We start from the raw sequence: 18867 nt of genomic DNA on the forward strand, positions 1-18867 counted from the left end.
ACAGACAAGCCAAGAAAATGGTTGCTCAGAGATTCTTTATCTTACCAGACTCATCTGCAAGAGAAAAAATACCATAGATGAATGACGAAATAAATCTAGGCAGCACACTTTTGGAACTACCCACTAGACATGAGTTGAGAAATCCAAGTCTTGCCCTTATGATGTTACCAAACTTTTTCAGAAGTGTGCTGCAGGGGAGTTGTATGCATTGGTTGCAGTTTCCAGTAAAGATATCGCTCTACTAGTGATGATTAATTAATGGAGCTTTTAAAACAGCCAGTTTCTTTGTAGATGCACCATTCTGCTTAAAACAAAGACAAATAAATCTCTTTACTTTTTCTGCAACATTTGATTAGATTAGGGATGTGTAATACTAAATCTGTAGGAAGTTAGGAACAGATTACTTGTTTGTCCTTGTTTCAGGTTGCCAAAAAAGAAACTGGGGACAGATGACAAAAATTAGGAACAAAGCCACCAGTTGTGGAACATTAAACTCTTTAAGAGGAGAAAAGAATTTGTTGTTCTCCCCAGTTACATATATTCCTAAGCTATAGCATGAAAACTAGGGTTTGTGAGGTTTGTAAAAGAGTCTGAACCCCCAAAAAATAAGATTTCATATTCTGGAGAAGCAGTTGAGAACTGGCCTTTTAGCTGTGTCTGTTTTGAGCACACTGCTTTAGTTTAGTTTAGTTTGTTCTACGATAATACAGTATTTAGTGTTTAGTTTGTTATACTATAATAAAAGTTGTCTGCAAATACAAAGAAAAGCCTTCATTTTTAGTTAACTAATGTACAGCTTTGGTTAGTTTCCTGTGTTGGACACCTATTAGTCTTACTTTTGTAAAAGTTATTCAATATTTTAGACCAGCCACATCAGTGCCTTGCTTTGTGAATGCAGGTTCTATTTCATTCATGTGGCTTACCTGCTTTAAACACGTAGGGTAGATCTGTGACTTTTAACTCCCCAGCTGTGTATACCCATTCTTTTATAGTGGTTGATCTCTTGAGGGTTTGGTGTCTACAGTCATTTCGGAGGGAATTTGTAGTGTAAAAGTCAACAGCCCTGTAATCAAATTTTTCTTAATACAGTTACTTCTTAGGGTATAAGGCACTAAATTCAAATAAAACCAATTAAAGCTATATGTACTCTTATTTGTTAGGTTTCTTAGCTGCTTTGATGTCTTGTTTTCTGTGCTACAGGTAGAGCCCTTCACAGGATGAAGTCTGTGATATTCTGTAAGTAATGCAGTTAGGAATCAATTAGTCATAGTTCGGGGGGGTTTTTCCCTTTCTTCTTAAGGTCTTCCACTTAATGCACCTTATTTTAGACTGATCAGACAACCACTTGCTCTAAAAATATACTCCATCTTATTTTTTCTTGGGGTTTTCTTGAAACTTCGTCCCTGCCGATGAACTATTTGGGATTTCATGTTTGGTTTATGCTACTTTAGATCCATGCTACTGATGAATTGGGCAGCCTTGCCCCATCTTGGGTTGGAGCTGTTGCTTATGCAGCTGCCTAGTGATTTGGAGCAGCTTTCCCTGGAAAATAATCCTTGTGAATTAGTTGTTCATTGATCCATTGGACCACATGGTCAAAATCATTGCTGTCCACATGAGATGTGAGAGCACATGGTTGGGGGAATGACAGGACTGCCTCTTCCTTGCAGCGGTTTAGTCTTACATTTCTAAAAAGCAATAGTGAAATGAACCTTGAACTGAATGTTCACCAGCTTTTGCAATCCTTTCTGTCCTGCTCTGTCTTAAGTAACTCGTGTTCAGCAGGGGAGCATCACGGCCTGACCTGGCAGGTGATGGACTAGCACAGAGTGCACCTCATGCACACAGAGCAGCAGTTTGTTCATTTGAGATGTCACAGACATGTTACTTAAATTACAGTGAATTTCAACAGGGTTAGTCTGCCAGGACTGGCATGAAATTATAAACATCCCCAGTATTTAATAAATACTTGCTGTAAGTTAAGATTTAAATTTTTTTTATTACAGTTGCCTGCAGTGACATGGAGTCACAGGAGTCCTAGGAGGGAGGGTTGGCCACTCCTGAGCACAGAGTAATTGCACACTTGAGCACAGAGTAATTGTTCTTCCTTCCCTTGTCTGGCTCCAATATGTTTTGCAGCAGCCAGGCACTGCAGCTTAAAGAAGACTGCTGTACTCTCCCACCATGCAACCAGGCATTCTTGATCTTGGCCAGTCTTTGATTTGAGAGTAGCAGTGTGCAGTCCAGCTGAAGGGCTGGCCAGTGCTCTGTGAGAGAATGCAGCCTTGAGGTTTTTTTAATTGTGATGCTCCAGGCTTCACTGAGACTTACAGACTACAGTTTTAATTCTAAAGGCTTAGTCTCAGACAAATTCAGCTATCCTCATAGGAAAGCACAAAGCAAGACCTAGATGATGCTCCTACTAATAATCTATTTCCTGGTCGGATGTGCAGAGGTCTTTAAAAACATCTGTATTTTAAATGACACACACCTTCCTTTCCTTTCTTGGGAATTGTCTTGGTTTGAAAGACAGGTGTCTGCTAAGGAAGGCAGGAGCCTCCCTTGGAATGGCAGATGCAACCCCCTTTCCCTCCGAGTTATTATAATTTTGAAATCGAGGGGCTTTTAGGCAAAGATGTGGGAAATAGGAATAACAGTTCTTAACTATTATATATCTATATGTGTATAACCAGTCAAACAAACAACAACAACTCTGGCAGTAACAGCAATCACAAACCCAGTGCCAGCCTTCTCGGCTGTCAGGCCCTTTCCCCTCGGGTGCAGTTCCGCTCGCAGCCGGCAGGGGCGCTGGCGGCTCCCGGTGAGCAGGGCAGGTGCGATGGTTCCCCCGCGGCTGCAGGGGGCGCTCCGGAGCGAGCTCGGGACACACGCGGCTCTGGTGCCCTGGGATCCCGGGAAGGGATGGAACAAAGGCTTCACAAACCCCTGGGCAGCCGATCCCGGTGTCCGGCCGGACCCTCGGGAACAGCAGGCTGGAACGGCAGGGACGAGCACAAATCCCGGGTGGCAGACGAGATGCATCCAAACAGGGAACCCCTCGGAGGTCGGGCAGGCAGGGTGAGCAGGGCTACAACGTAGCAAGGGCTCGAAGCAGCAGCGGGGGCAGGGCGGCCACAGCCCGGCTCCCAGCAGGGCAGGGAATGGCGGCCTTGGGATCCCGGGGTTTCTCCAGCAGAAGGAAAAGCAGCTGAAGAAAGCAGCCTCTCTCTCTGTCCAAACACCGGAGACCGACTGCCCACACACCCAGGTGAAACAAAAGAGTAGCCAGATGCACCCCACCCCCAGTGGGTAGGTCTTTGTTTTTCTGAAGTACCCAGCAATTTGTCCCCCTAGCAACACATATAGGGAAAATTCCTTTAACAGAAAAAAAAGACCAGGAGAGTTCCTAAAACCCCAACAGGAATACTTTGTCTAATGTAGATGACTAATCACCCTGTAACAGTAACAAATCATGGAAAATTTCTCTTAGTAGTATCATTTGTTCAAAATTTTAATAAGCAACTCTAGGATGACTATGCTTGAGCAAGGGAGGTTTAACCAGATGACCAACTGTGGTCCCTTCTAGCCTTACCCACACTGTGATTCTGTGTGTGAAGAGGTCAGGCAGCTCTGTTACCCAATGCTGTTACTTCAGTCTCTCAGTGTCTGTTTTCCTTTTCTGAGGTTTTAATAAAAATAAACTGTAACCGCTTTTTCAACAAATTTTTTCTAGTACTAATCTAAACCTCCTCTGCTGCAACTTGAAGCCTTTTATCTTGTCCTCTCTTGTTACGTGCAGGAAGAGACTGTCACCCACCTGTTCACACCTCCTTTTAGGTGTTTGTAGAGAATGATGAGGTGTCCCCTGAGCCTCTTTCTTGCTAGGCTAAACAACCCCCTTTGCAAAGGAAAGCAGAAAATAGATATTTTTAGTCAGATGTTTATCGTATTGTATCGATATGAATAAATTTCATGTGAATACATAATCTCAAAGAGATCAGAAAAACCAATTTCAGCTCTCCTTTCCCATCTTTGGGTCAAAATTACAAAAATTATTTTTAATCTTTAATTCTTGAGTTCTCTTTTGAAAATCGTGGATTCTAATTCTTGAAGCTGGAATCTAAAGAATTAAGTGTCAGGGTGTAGTTGAAATGGAAGCTGTAGTAATCTTTTCAACAAAGATTTGCAAGCATATAGCTCGCTAGTGAACGCTGTATACTGAGTTTTCCCTGATTTTTTTAGTTTGTTTCTTAGGGGCCGAGAATGCTTTTTAAAAAGGCTTTTGTAGTGTTTCTCAACTGTGATATTAAATCCAGAATAGTGGCACAAGAGTGCCACCAGCTGGTTTAATTAAACACGTGTATTTATTGTTAAGCTCCTGTTCAAGAGTTTTGCAAGAAACACATGGCAAGATAATTACATGCACAAGTCCTCAATGTGCTCTTACTGCCTTTTTTTTTATGTACTAAGGTAAGTTATTCTGCTGTACATACCTTGAGTGAATGACGTCTTTGAATGTACAGATAATGTTTAACAAGGAAGGAAGTTTTCTATTTAACATGTTTAAGGCATTAGAATAGTAAGATAAAATACTTCAGAAGATCACCAGGTCATCTTTTTCTTACACTTCCCACCCCAGTTTTTGATCATTATTTGTAAACTGTCAGTGTAAAGAACATATTTGATGCCTTTCAGACTGTGTTGTACTGTTTTTAGACTCTGTATGCCTGTATTCTCAGCCTTTACCTTAAAATTAGAGAAATTAGATACAACTTAGTCTCTTAGTGATGAGACTGAATCTTTCTGAATTGATCCCACTTTTCTGTACTAAGTGATAATCAGACATAACAAGAAAATGGATAAGTGTTCAGATTTTGCAAAAATATGCAAGTAGAATTGAAGAGAGGAGACCATGTATAATACAGCATCTTACTTGTGAACCAGTGGGCTGCTACCATGGCAAGATGGGCTACTTGGCCTTCGTGCGTCAGACCCTAGCTAGACAGCTCAGTTTATCACCTCTTCTTAAGTGCTTTTCTTAAAATCCACCTGTCAGTTATTGTCTGTAAAAAATAAATCTAATATGCTGGGTAATTCAGTGATAGTTTGGAAATCATTTCAGTTTGGGGGTTTTTTGAAACTGACTTTCAGCTCAAGACCTCTTAATCTCAAGAATTGAAACAACCCAGTGAATATTACATAATGGAGCTGACAAGGACAATAGCTGAGAAAATCTTGAAGTTTTGGCCATGTAGAGCATTACTGGTCATTTAGTTTGTACAATTAATTGTATTCTGAAAATCTGAAAGGTCTTTTCATTTCCTGGTAGCCCATCTGTTCTATCATGTTTAGCAAACATGCTTTGTAGGTATAGGATTGGTGATGGGTGTAAAAGTATTTCAGTATTGAAAAAACTATCTGGTTTAAGCAGCTGCTGTGTATTTAAGTAGTCTGTTGAGTTTTCTGAAATGCACTGAAATGCAACTTTCAGCAGCTGGTCCATGAACGTCTGGTATTTAGATCTGAAGGTAGTGGATGTTACATTTCTGTCTTCAAAGAAAGGATATAGGAAATCTTTGAAGTCCAAAACATAATTTGGAGCAAGACTATAGTCCATGTCTTTGCTGAATGAACTGTACATGAACACTATTAATTTTTTTTTCCTAACAGAGTTTAGAACTCTTAAGTGTTAATGCTAATTTTACTCAAATCTAATTTTCTGTGTTGTTGATTATCCACAGAAGCTAAAGTTTGTTACGGAGGCATTAGTAGGCTTCTTTATTTGGTTTTTTTACTTCAGGTATTTTGATAATCGTATCTGAATTTTTTTAAGTACAAAATCCTTTTGCACAAAATATTTTTGTGCATGGCTGTTTTGGCATCCCATGAGAAAGGTATACATTTAATTTTATAGAAAGTTAGTTTTCCAATCAGCAGATCTTTTGTAGCATTTTGAGGATTTTTTTATTATTAAACGTCCATGGTTTTCAGTGTGACTTGGAATAATTGCTTCAGGGCGTTAAAATACGACACAGTTCAAAACAGTCATCATTGTCTGCTTCTACTTCTTGTATAAAATGGTTTTCCTGGTTTTGATATGTTTTCTTTCATTATTTTTCACTTTTAACCAGGTTGAGTTCCTGCAACTTAGTTTGAAGTCTGTTCCATATTATAGGGAAGGACTAAGCCAGAAGTGAATAGCTTCCTATGGATTGTGTTAAAGTTGTCTCCATAAGAAGTGATTTTGGCACAGAAAAGTTGTAAACATATTTGGTACCTGATGGTAGGCTTCATCTTAGCTTGTTTTAGGGAAAGAAGAGTACTTTTTGAAGATTATATAAAGAAATGAACTCAGTGAGTTTTGGGCTACAGTGTTACTGCCTATCCCAGCTTCCTGATGTGAAATCTTGTAAGAGAGTTTATATTGACAGTTTTCATGTGACAGAAGGAAACATGTCATATTGCCTCTTAAGAGTCCTCTTAAATCCCTATCACTTTTTCCTTCCGGGATGCTCACTGGCCTATGGTATTTTGAGTTCTGCCTGAGTAGTAGTGATGCTGGATTAACTGGGAATCCTGAGTGGAGTCTGGCTCCCTAATAATCATTTAAAATATCAAAGTATAAGTGTTGGTTTTAAAATTCTTTTAGTGACAGATAGATCCCCTTCTAGTAGAAAATTTTAACATCTGCTAATGTCTAGTTAAGAGAGCTTTTTAAATACATATAATGGAAATAACTTTAATGAGCTTTTGCAGTAATAATTTTATACAAAAACTTAAAACAAGGCATGGCTGTTACTAATGGCTAGATTTTAAGAAAGCTATACTACACATAAAAAATACAACTTAAACCCGACATCTTAGTAGAAGTAAAGAATTGTAAGTAGCTTTAGACTGTGCACATGTTGTATATACTCTTTGTGTTTGCCCCCCTAAATTCTGACCTAGAAATATGTGATCTTTCAAAGAATTTGGTAGATTAGGCATCAGATCTTTGACTTGGTGTTATTCATGTTTAATTAGCTGCACTGAGTATTTTAGTGAATGCAGGAAATAAATACTCTTCCAGCACTGTTACAATCTGGTTCTTCTACAATTTTATGCTTAGTGTAAAGGACTGCATGGTTTTGTCTTCTCTGAAGCTGTTGTCAAATTTTGACACTTCCCTTTTGTTTCAGACTACTTTTACCTTCCAACCGCATTTAATTCTGGTTGTGTGACAATTTGAAAAAAACCTTTTAAACTGAAAATAGCCCGTATGAGAAATGATGGCCTTGTACTCGGGAAGCCGTCAGCTTACTGCAACAGGATAGAAAAATGCATGGCATTGCAGGAGTGGGAGGGACACATACTAGTTTATGTAATTGGAATTGGTTTTATATCCTAAATGAATCTAAGGTGAGGCACTGCGGGAGGGATGACTTTGTTGCCAGAGCTTGAGTTCTCATTGTTGCAATGGGAGCAGGTGGAAGAACAGATGCTTTTCATGGTGGAAGACTAGAAGTGTCTCCCTAGGAGTAATTAGTGTTTTGTTTTCCTGGATTTCATTGCTGTTCTTTTTAGTCTAGTGAAGTACTTGGGGCAGAAAAGTAGGTTAATTTGTTTGGCAAGATCAGGCATTTATATTGTCAGAGCTTTGGTACGTATTTCAAGTCCCTAAGTAGAGGGGAAGAGTGGGCTATTTTGATCCTCTGTGTGGTCCTCTGTGAGGAACAGTGGAATATTCTAGGAGCAATATCTGTTTGTCTTCAGAGCTGGATGTGTGAGCTGAAGTCTTTCTTTAAAATAGACTAAATTCATTGTTCTAAAATGAAATTTAATTTATTATCTACTGGTTTGTGCTTGCCAAATATTTTAAAAATTGTATGTGCATGTAGTTATTATTTAGCTGAGCTATAGTTTCTAGAACTTGGGCTTTCCTGTTACTTTGCTACTTCTGCTCCTTCTAGCTTTTGGGTATGTGTAGTACTGCAGAATTTGTTATAGGGTAGGAAGAAGCCATGCACAAAAAAATGTCTGGAAAAGAGCTGTTGCCTTCCTATTTCTAGGCATGTGAGCTCTGCAGCTCCAATTCACATAGGTAGTTCTCATCACACTGATGTTCCACATTTTACTGGCCAACCCCTATTCTCATAAAATATCATCATCAAAGTTTCAAGTGGCTATTATGTTGTAAGAAGGATATGGCATTCCCATTTTTGGATAGAAGCTCCTTGTCAGAGAAAATGTAGTTAAATGCAAGCTAGCAGCAGCCAAGATGACCAAGATAGGAAGAAGGTTAATTGGCCTTTCCTGTAGGAGAAATATTCTCCAGCAAATAATATTTCCTTTAAGGAGAAATTCAATATCCTCTTTTTATCCTGACGCTATTGTTGACTAATAGGCTAAGACAGATGGTCAGTAAACTCTAAGGAAGAGGCTGCAAGCGTGCATTATAACGTTCCTTCTGCTGCAGTGCTCCATTTGGCCAGAAAGTGATCCATATTAATCAGAGTCCATGATGACTGACAAGAACTCTGTGAAGAAACTCCTGAAAGAATTTCCTTGAACTTGTCACTGGATTTTTATGTATACTTTTGGGGTTTGGATTGAGCCAACCATTTTATTCTGCAAGTAGTGTAGCAATATGTTGTAATGAGACCATCCTAAACTCACTCTGTGGGAAGTTAGAGCCTCTGTGTAAGAAAGGATACAATTCAGTATGACTGTAAATAATTATACCAGGTTTTACAAACCCTCAGCAGTGTGGCTTGAGCTAGGCAGCACTGCTGGGCTTCTAAAACATATGATGTAAATACAAACAGTAATTAATATGCAAGCAGAAAAATCTTCATTTACTCTGTAACATAACCTGTGTCTGTATTAGTGGCTAAATACCCAGGTGGAGCTTGCCTGGAGCCTGGGTTTAACTTCAAATGCTATGTAGAGTCTTTCCTGAGGTGTAACTTTTAAAGCCTCCTGGGGATCCTTAATTGTTCATCCCAGTGTGTGGCAGTCACATAAAGTAAACTCTCCCTGCAGGAACTGTATTTGCCAAACTATTTGATACTGCCTTGCATGAAGTTGTAGACGTGGGCTCTTCATTTTTTTCAGACTATACCTTATTGTGGCACTGAAGAAGAGGTGGGATTCTGTACTGCTAATTACTAAACAGAAGTATAGTAGGCATGTATAGTTGTCATGCCCTGTTCTGTATAGCATTGGAACAAATAAGGCTGAGACAGTTGCATCCACATGGGGCAAAACTTGCAGTACAGTGGTGGTACACGGGAGATGTACTTCATGCTCTTTTAAGTTGTTTAAATGCTCTTGTTAAGTGCCACAGTACTAGTCTAATTTCTGTAGCAGACATGGCTATGTGGTTCTGAAAATCGCTGCATGATGATGGTTTTGCTGCCTGTAGCAGGTGCTAGAGAAGATAATCACTCTCGGATCTGTCATTAACTGATCTCTGTCTTTCTCTACTGGTTGCTTCCCCTCTACTGATTGTGCTTCCCATTTCGAAAACATACAAAAATAAACTTTCTGCTAATTTATCTTCCCAAGAGGAGCGCGGGCATTTGTAATTTTATAATTTGGGCTATACAAGAGAAGAGAGACTTCAGTCCTTTAAATAAAAGGACATGAATTTTAAGTCAGGTTGGTTTATTGTTATGGTAATACCTTTCTTCTTTAAGAATGAAGCAACAACCAGTGTAGGAAGCATAAAACGAGTATGTCTCCCAGATGACCAGTTTATAGTGGCTTTATAAGTAGAATGTTGAGTTTTAGAAGGCTGGACAGGATTTTGAAGAAGATTGTAAGTGCATATTTTCTTACTTTTATAGTTCTAAATGTCTTTACAAATAAGTTTTCTCTTGCAGAAAAGAAACCAGTGGCAGGTAAGCAAAAGTTTTCTTAATTCTATTCTGTGACATTTTGTACAGAAGAAGATTAAAACAGTGTTTTCTATTAGCACAATTGCTTTTAAATCAGTGTATCAGGCTTGTAGCATTTGGGAATATTCATGTTTTTATGGGAGGGGAAAAAAGTGATGGTGTAAGGTTTTTTTCTTTTAAACTCTGCTTTATCTTCTGTAATCAAGACACCATAAAATTACTATACTGACTTCCTTTGACTTATGTTCTTTCTCTTTCTTTCTGCACAAGCACTCCTATTTGGACAGGGAAACCTCCCTTCTTCTGAGAAACATTGCAGGAAAGCCTTCTCATTTGCTGACCAAGGTGATGATGCTTCTTTCTACTGTATGTGACTATTTCTATGTAGAAAGAATGCTTTTGCTGTGTGCTATGCTCCTCCACCCCTGCTCTATCCAGGAACTTCTGCATTTACTTACGTGATTTTCCTGATTATCCAAGGTGCTTTTAAAGGCTGAATTTTATTGTTTGTTTCTGCAGATTTATGAAAGTGTTCAAGTTCTTGACAAATACTTAATAGCCGTATTAGCAGGTAAAATACCTTAGTTGAAAAGGAAATGTACTGAGCTAGAAGTTCTTTTGTTCCTATTGCCATTCACTAGTTAAAAAAAACCAAAAAAACCAAAAAAAACCAAAAAAACAAACAAACAAAAAAAACCCCCAAAACCTAACTGTGAAAAATATGTGGGATTGTTCAGTAGTTTTAAAGGGCATTAGTAGCCTTAAATAAAATAAGTTCTCTTGCTGTATTGAAGACAAACTAGTAAGTAATGGGATATTTTTTTATAACATTTTGAATGTTGTCTGAATGTAATGGGGGGAGAATATCCTAGTAAGACAGTGGTCTAATGAGCCAGGTATGTACAAATCTTGATTATAAATTTATTTTCTTTACAGGAAAGAGGTCAGTAATGTACTAAGAGATCCCAAATTGTCATTCAATTTGCTAAGAATTTATCTTCTATATGTATTTCCTTTTGAAACTATAGTACAAGGGATGGAGCAAGCTATAAATCTCTCTGATGAAAATACAGGCTGGGTGAAGGACAAACAGATTCATGTCCAAGCTCAGAGCTTTGAATATTCAGTAGCTGAGGTGTCAGATGTCTCTGTTGCTAATACATACTGCAAAACAATTTCTGTGGTTATTTTTTAACTCACAGACATTCTAGTGTGGAGAGAGCTCAGGCAAGCCTGAAGTAACAAAATGCAACTTGGCAACTTCAAAACAATTAGGATAATGTTCACTGGGCTTAAGTAGTCTGTATTTAGCAATAAAAGTTTAGAACTAGTTCACTGCTTTTTCTTAAATACCCTAATATTCTTCTCAAAATGCTCTGCATGTAACTTGACAACAAGTTTTCTGGCTGTCTTCCAGAGGAGTACAAACAGCCAAAAGCAAGTAATCTGCTCTTGTGATTGTTTTGCTTAAATTTTAAGTCCGTATCTCTGCCTCGACCCACCCTCAATAGCTCTTGGCACCCCTGCATGGCCCAACAAAGCAAACAGCCACCAAAACAGCAATTGGCTTGATTGCAAATAGATTAACAACAGCTGTGGCACAAACAAAAACCACAATTTTCTTTCATCTCCATATGTCTTCAGATCCTCCCTTCTGGTTGTTTATATGTGGGATGAGTGTTAGTTACCATACAGGAGCTTCGTTTTAAAGAGTGCATTCAATGATCCCTTTGTGTCATATGATCACGGAGTAGCTCATATCAGGCATTCTGATACACTCTAAAGTTAAATGTTTGTATTTATAAATCTTTGTGTTGGCTAATTAGTCTTCACAGCTCTTTGATTCAGGTGCTTTTGGTGAGCCTTCTGATTTTCTGACAATAATGTTTGGTCAGCTTGTGACTGTTACAGTACAGCTGCACCTTCCACTTTTGACTACTGACCATACAGGCCTGGCATGGAACTTACTGGTCTGACCTCCTGCAAGCAGAAATAGCTTCAACAAAATGATGAAATGGAAGCCCACTTTGCTGCTTAGATCTCATCAGCTTGCTGTAACACTGGATAAGCCTCTGTATAAGTGAAGCAGTCCCAAGAAATGGGACATTTCCTTGTAGCAAGGTGTTAGGTCAGTTGACTGTAGGACTGTGTTGCAGGTCTATGCTGATGTCCCTGGTGTATCAACTATTTCTTACTGTCTTTAACTGTTTCTGTTTTTTCCTCTTCTCTGGTATGTCTGTGTGTTAGATTAGAACCATTTTTGTCCTCTGGTAATATAACTAATTGTAAAAATTCTAGCCATGAACTAGATTCCTTCTGCATCACAACCATGCACACACACAGTTCCTGTCACAGCATAGGGCAGATCTCAGCATAGAAAATGATGTATTAGTTTTGGTGGTCTCTTCATTTTTAGATACAATTCCAGGTGTTATTGTTCACACAGCATTCAAACCTTTGTTTGAAAACAGAAAGAAGTGAAAGCGTATCTGTAAAATTGTTGAATATTGAAAATAAAGCAAGGTAGCTTTATTGTCAAATCTGCAAGCTTGTTTCCCTATAATGAATATTGAAAACTAAGTTCAGTACTGTGAAATTAGAGCACACACAAATAATTTTGAGAGAGTGTTCAGGACTCAAATACATCTCAGTTTTGGCTGTGAAAATAGAAATGTAACATGCTGTGTTTTGAAGTGAGCATTTCTTCTACTGTTCTGATGCATGTGAAGCTGAAACTACATTCAGGAAGACAGATGATAGTGATTTAATGATGTAATGATTCAGATAATATGTCAGCATCTGGAGGTAAAGGAACCATGTTATATACCATTTCTTGTTGACCTGAAAGGTACATCATTCTTCTTTTCTTGTTGACCTGAAAGACAAAAATTTTTCTTATGAATGTTGATTCCCTTGCTTTGTAGATTTTGGTTCCTGCACACTATAATTCCATCAGACTTTTAATTAAATCAGTTAAGATGTTGGCTTCATGCATCTTAGGCCACTCTGATTCAGATGTGCTCATTCTTGAATTAAGCATCTGTTTGAGATTTTTTTTTAATGCAGTTTAAAAATACAGCAAGTGATTCCTAATCTGCAAAGAATGTAAGGACAATCTAAAAACTCCAGCCTCCTACAGGCACTTTCTGAGGAAGTTGGGATGTCCTGTGTAATTTTAATGTCACCTTTTGTCCTTTTTATTATGGTAATGATATTATATACTTTGTCATTATAATAAAAACATAATTTATATATTATTTATCATAATCTGTTATGGTTACATTGTTAGATAATCAGCCAGTGTTCTGAAATCTTTCTGCCCTGTTCCGCATATCAGAGCTTTTTGTCCAACTAAAACTCCTTGCCAGTTAGTTGTACTGTCTCCTCTGTTACATTGTAGTCATCTTTGCACTCGCAGACTTCCTTACTGTGATTTCTAAGTCCTGTTCTTCCCCCTGGTTTGTTTGGGTTTCTTCCCCTCCCCTTTGCTGTTTTTCTCCTGGTCCCAGATCCCAGTACTTTTTCTTGTATAATTGTTTGCCCTAATGAGAAGCCTGGCATAGAGCTGTTACTAGGCAGGTCCTGTTCGGAGGCAAGTGGGATGATAATGTAGTGGAGATGGTTGCTTCAAAGCATAAAGAGCCAGTGAAATTCAGTTGGATTTTTTTTATTTCATCACTACCAGCTTTGTCAAATCTAGTCTGAGTAGTCTTTCAGGCAGATGGCAGAATGCACATCTCTGCTGATTAAGGTTCTGTTCTGCCATACCTTGAAGAATAACTTCAAAAGGGCATAAGTCTACTTGGAGGCATTAACAAGTGGTGCACCTGAGAGGTCAATAACAGATGCAGTACTTTTCAGCACCTTCCTTAGTGGCATGGGGCCTTCTTTGCCCTTACAGACTGTGGGGAAGAAGATCCCTTCTGTGGGAAATTGTGACAATGGCCAGTGTGACTTTGAGATACATTTAAAATGTGACTGCTGCTTTCCAATTTCCATTCAGAAGCCATCTTTTGTGTTTGAGTTAGGCTTCTAATAGCAAAAAGTTTGTGAATGGTGAACAAAGAAGTAGAACAAAGGAAAAATATGGCACTATCCCAGTGTAGTGTCACTGTAATATCCAAGATGTTTTCAGGTCTCATAATTCTCAGATGCAACCGCTAAAACAATGCTACCACTTCACAGCCATTTCCATATTTAGTAGCATAATGCAATATGGTGACAATGTCAGGAATATTCCAGAGGTATAGAAAAGTCTGTACTAAACTGGGAAGAAAGAAGGAGGAAATGTGTGGTGAATCTACACGGGAGAGGATGAACCCCTCACCAGGGTGAATGCACACACACACATTAAGTGAGCTTTCGGATACTCACGTCTTGCTTCCCTTTCTGCTTTACCCAGACAGAGGTTATTTAGAGTTACTATGAGAAGAAATGCAATGAACATATGTTTGGAGAGTGACCGTGAACTACTACTGCAAACACAAGCTCACTGCTTATAAATGGACTAAGCACATGTGCAGCAACCATGGCACATTTTTAGGGTAGGGATATTCTGCTTGTCCTAATGAGTTTATCAAGAAATACAGAAGAACAGAAGAACTGCTCTTAATATTCACACATTTGGTTTTAGTGCTGATCACATACACTCTTGTTCTAGTGTTCTTTTTAATAATAAATGAAAGCAATCAAAGAAAAACTTCATTAATGTGATTAATATTCAGACTGATATACATTAAACATGAGGCTAATAAAGATGTCTTGAAGTTTTGGGTAATTACGTAAAAATGGAGATGTTAATATGATGTTCTCTGGTAACAGGAACCTCTGCTTCAGTACAAGCTCTGCAAGGAGAGTCCTTGCAAAACAGGTGATTGCCTTTCTACCCAAGGCTAGTTGGGAAAATAAATAGTGGCTACCTGCTTTTAGTCGTTCAGAAGTCAGTGCTACTTGTATTTAGTTATCTTCTTATCTGCATTCAAAGGATTCAGAGAAAAAAAGCAAATATTAAACAAAGATGACATTTCTTACTTAATGCATTTTGTAGTTTCTGCATCTACCTTGCTAACTTAAGTAAAATGTGGAATTTACTTACCTCTTACCATGTAATTACTGGCTTTTCTAAGTACTTTACTTAAGTGTTGCCCCCCCCCCCCCCCCTTTTTCTTTAATTCAATTTGTGATGTCTGTAAAAGAGATTAGTTAATAACATTTTAAAAATGTAAAATGAAAGAAAAAATAAAACTCCAACCTAGAAATGCGAGGCACAAAATCGTTTGGGCAAGGTCAGCTCTGCCATTGCACGCATTTTGCATCTTTGATGCTAAAACACAGCTGGAATATCTTGTAACTGCATATTTAATTGGAAACTGGGGGAGGAAACAGCATTTGTCACTATATTACGGAAATCTTAACTTTATATTTTTTTGTGTTATTCTTTCTGATATTTCACTGTAGGTTAAAATTATTCAACACATAGTTCTGGTATATAAATGCAAAGAAGGAGGTCATTAATTTAAGACCGTTGCACTGAAGAGATACGCATTTTCCATTTTGGTTCACAATATCTTTGAATATTTTGGATTAACAGGTTCTATACATAAGTATGTTGCCAAATAGTCTTTAAATCAGGTGCAACGTTTTCCATAACCAAAAGTAATCTTAGCTCAAAGCTTTAAAATGCAAGTGTAACAACAGTCCCAGAATGTTAAGTGAGGAATTTGTTGCAATTTGGCAGTGATGCCTATTGCTACTATAAGAGAATATCCTTTTCCTGCCAGAGGTGGAAATGACTCTCTATTATATTTTGTGTTTTTATAAAGTCTGTGTGTGTGTGTATGTATGTGTATCTTCTTGGTGTGTTTCCAAGACTTGCCTGTGACTGTTAAGGCGGTCTAACCATGGAGTGGGTTCTGCTGAACCTTTTCTGCTGTGTCAGTTCTCCTCCAGATCAGCTGCAAGCGAGCTGTGTGTGTGGCCCCAGCAGTGCAGGGGAGGCAGGTGTACGGCCATATCAGGGACTGACATTGTCTGTACCACCTGTGAAGCTGTGACAGCACAGCAGTCCTGCTGTTTACCTGCATATTTATAACCCTCTAGCAACTCCTATCACTGTTGCCAGTATTTGCTAGCAAAGGGGAAATAAATACCTAAGTTAAGTGTGGTTGGACTGGATGTGCTGGCCTTGATAGTTGGTGGCATTGAATAGTTTACAGTTGCAATTGAATATTTTTGCCATCTGTCACCTGTCTCCTTGTGCAGTGAAAAGGGCTGTTAGATGTTAGTACAAGCTGATGGACCGCACATGCTTCCTCCTGGATAGAAGCTGTGTTGCTTTCACATACAGGGAGAGGAGAGAGCCTGTGTTTGTGTGTAAGTGCTGTTGTGTGGTGGCTTTGATGGGCAGGGGACTGTTTTCTTGGGCCATTAGGAGAGAAACGGAATAAATGGTTTGAGTTTTGGTGAGTTACTAAATTATTTTACTAAGGAATCAAAATGCATAGTTCTTCCTCCTTCTCCCAAGAAATATTGTTTGCCACATCAGCAGTGGTGCAGCAGTGGCCTGAGCTTAGTTTAATACTGCTCAGAGTATCTTAAAATCTTTGACTACTATATGCTTTCAGAAATTTTGAATTCTTGCTTTCTTTTCCTCACTGTGTTTTCCAGTTAGTAAATTCACACCTCTTTTTATAACTTGTTACTGGTTGAAACCAGTTCTTACTTGGAAAATTGTAAATCTGTTTTGTTTTGGGTGGTTTTTTACTTTAAACTGAGTTCGTTAAATTCTAATAAAAGTATAAGGAATCCTAATCTCTGGACCCACATTAAATTGAGTAGGAAATGAAAAGTAATTGGTACACATTAAAATAGTAAATCCTTAAAGTCTTTTTTCATCTACATATTTATTTATTTTTAAAAGCATTTAGGGAATGATGGATTACAAACTTTGAGGTCACCAAAGCTATTTTAGCTGTGTTGGTGCAGGTGTATGAGAGGCCACAAGCTTGTTGCTTGCCCTGGTGTTGCTGCCTGTGCGCTGTGGTGTGCACTGTGGCGGGCAGGTGCTCCTGGTGCTTTGCACAGGCGTACAGTGAAATGGGCTGGAAAATTGTGCTGCTTGACTTGAATGAAGAGCAAACCCAAACATGCTGACAACTTTTGTACAGCAGTAAAGGTTTTGGTTGGGTTAATGAGCAGCTTTTTTAAACTATGAACTACAGTTCCTCCAAACATATGATAAAATGTGTCTTTTGCTTTTTCTTGATTTCATGATGAACAGGTGCATAGCATCACTTTTAGAGACTTACAGGTCTTTCACAGAATCACTGAATAAGCTCAGTTGGAAGGGACCTAGAAGGATCATTGAGTCCATCTCCTGGGCCTGCACAGGACATCCCCAAGAGTCACACCATGTGCCTGAGAGTGTTGTCCAAATGCTTCTTGCGCTCTGTCAGGCTTGGTGCTGTGAAGCTTCATTTTTTAGTAATGATTTATTTCTACACATTGAAATGGTTAATGTTAAGAAATAGGAAGAATAAATGTTTCTTGGTATCATGACATGGTTTGTTTTTCACAGAATGCTAATCTGATTTAACCTTTCTAAGCCATAGGACACCATTGCTATTGTAAATAAAAAGCTGTAGTTCCCTGTAGACTAATAAAAGCTATATTCCTGGGTAATTCAGTTCCCAGATAAGGTTTCAGGCTCACATTATTTCTGCTCATGTCAACTTACTGATTCATTTTATTGAAAAGAATTACGTTTCTCACAAGGCAGCATACTGTCCTGTCCAGCTGATGTTTTTTCTAGTGCACAGGATGGTCACAGGTGTGAAGAACCAAAAGCTACTAAGAGTGCAGTAAAATAACATGGGAATGTTATTTAGCAGTTGGTATAAATATTAGTAACTTACTAAGAAGTCAAAACCTTAAGCTTTGTGGATTTCAGTATAGCTGAATCTTGACTTTTTCGAGAAAAGCAACCATCTAAACACATGGTAAAGAAACTGAATGACATTCATAGAAGAAAGCAATAGAGAACTAAATGTTTGTGGCATGCTAAATGTTTTGATGGGATGTGGTAGTTTGGCTCTGGGAAAAATATTAATTATTCTTTTGTAAGGGTACTGAATATTTTGGAAGGGATTTGTGTGGTTTTTAATAGACTTGTTTGTGCTAGAGATTTTAAAATAATTATGATGTTTTTGGATATTAATCACAATGACGATCCACATCTTAAGATTTTGAAAGTCTGAAAACTGCATATGTCATTTTCAAAACGGTGGTTGCTTTTTTTGCTGGATGTTTCAAATGCAATTTCAACACAAGTATCTATAATCTCCAGAACTTAAAAATTTGTATTGCTAGTCTTAACTTTACAGTTTTCTTTAGTGTCAGCAGATAGATTTAAGTTACCTGAATTTTGAATGTATTTCCAATTGTAATAAAAAGAGGTGACTTAGAAGAGCAAAAGAATGCTTATTTGCCTTGTGTCTTAAACTACTTAAAGCAGGGAGAAATACAGCTTGGATTTAGTAAAGATAAAGGGAGTGTTCAAGCCTCTTACTGCAAATGGATTTAATAGTTCAAAATCTTTCAAACTGATGCATGTAGTATAGAATCATAGTTATAGGATGTGTTTCTATACTTTCTGTGAGCTGTTAAATTCAGATACTTCTTGGCATGCTATTTGTGTTTTACGTTGATCAAACAAAAATCTATTGGGTGTACTCCGTTGTGCACTCAAGTTGAATATGTGTTTTCCCTACCTATGACTGTAAATATATAATATGCTGAAATATTTGGTAGCATAAGGCTATTTACAGTACAGGAGAACAGAGAAATGCCAAATGTCTATTGTATGTTCCTTTGGAAATAATGGCAGTTGTATTTCTAAATATTAGATAGGAACACTTTTTGTCTTAAAAAGTAATAGTTTTCATCATCACTAAGAAATAGTTGGAGATTTATAGGTGAGCAAATCAGCATT

At 38.2% G+C, this 18867-nt stretch overlaps 1 protein-coding gene across 3 annotated transcripts in view; it reads left to right on the plus strand.

Annotated features, from left to right (window-relative positions):
- The window catches only part of RAPH1 (Ras association (RalGDS/AF-6) and pleckstrin homology domains 1), a 94071-nt gene that overhangs the window by 47518 nt on the left and 27686 nt on the right, over positions 1-18867 (plus strand). The window contains exon 5 of one of the 3 annotated variants that reach the window (XM_048309288.1): positions 10149-10223. The exons of the other annotated variants lie outside the window; for them this stretch is intronic. Coding sequence (XP_048165245.1) covers positions 10149-10223 — 75 coding nt within the window. The remainder of the gene's footprint in view (positions 1-10148; positions 10224-18867) is intronic. 3 annotated transcript variants of the gene reach the window in all.

This window comes from Corvus hawaiiensis, chromosome 7 (genome assembly GCF_020740725.1).
Source record: "Corvus hawaiiensis isolate bCorHaw1 chromosome 7, bCorHaw1.pri.cur, whole genome shotgun sequence".
Lineage (NCBI taxonomy): Eukaryota > Metazoa > Chordata > Aves > Passeriformes > Corvidae > Corvus > Corvus hawaiiensis.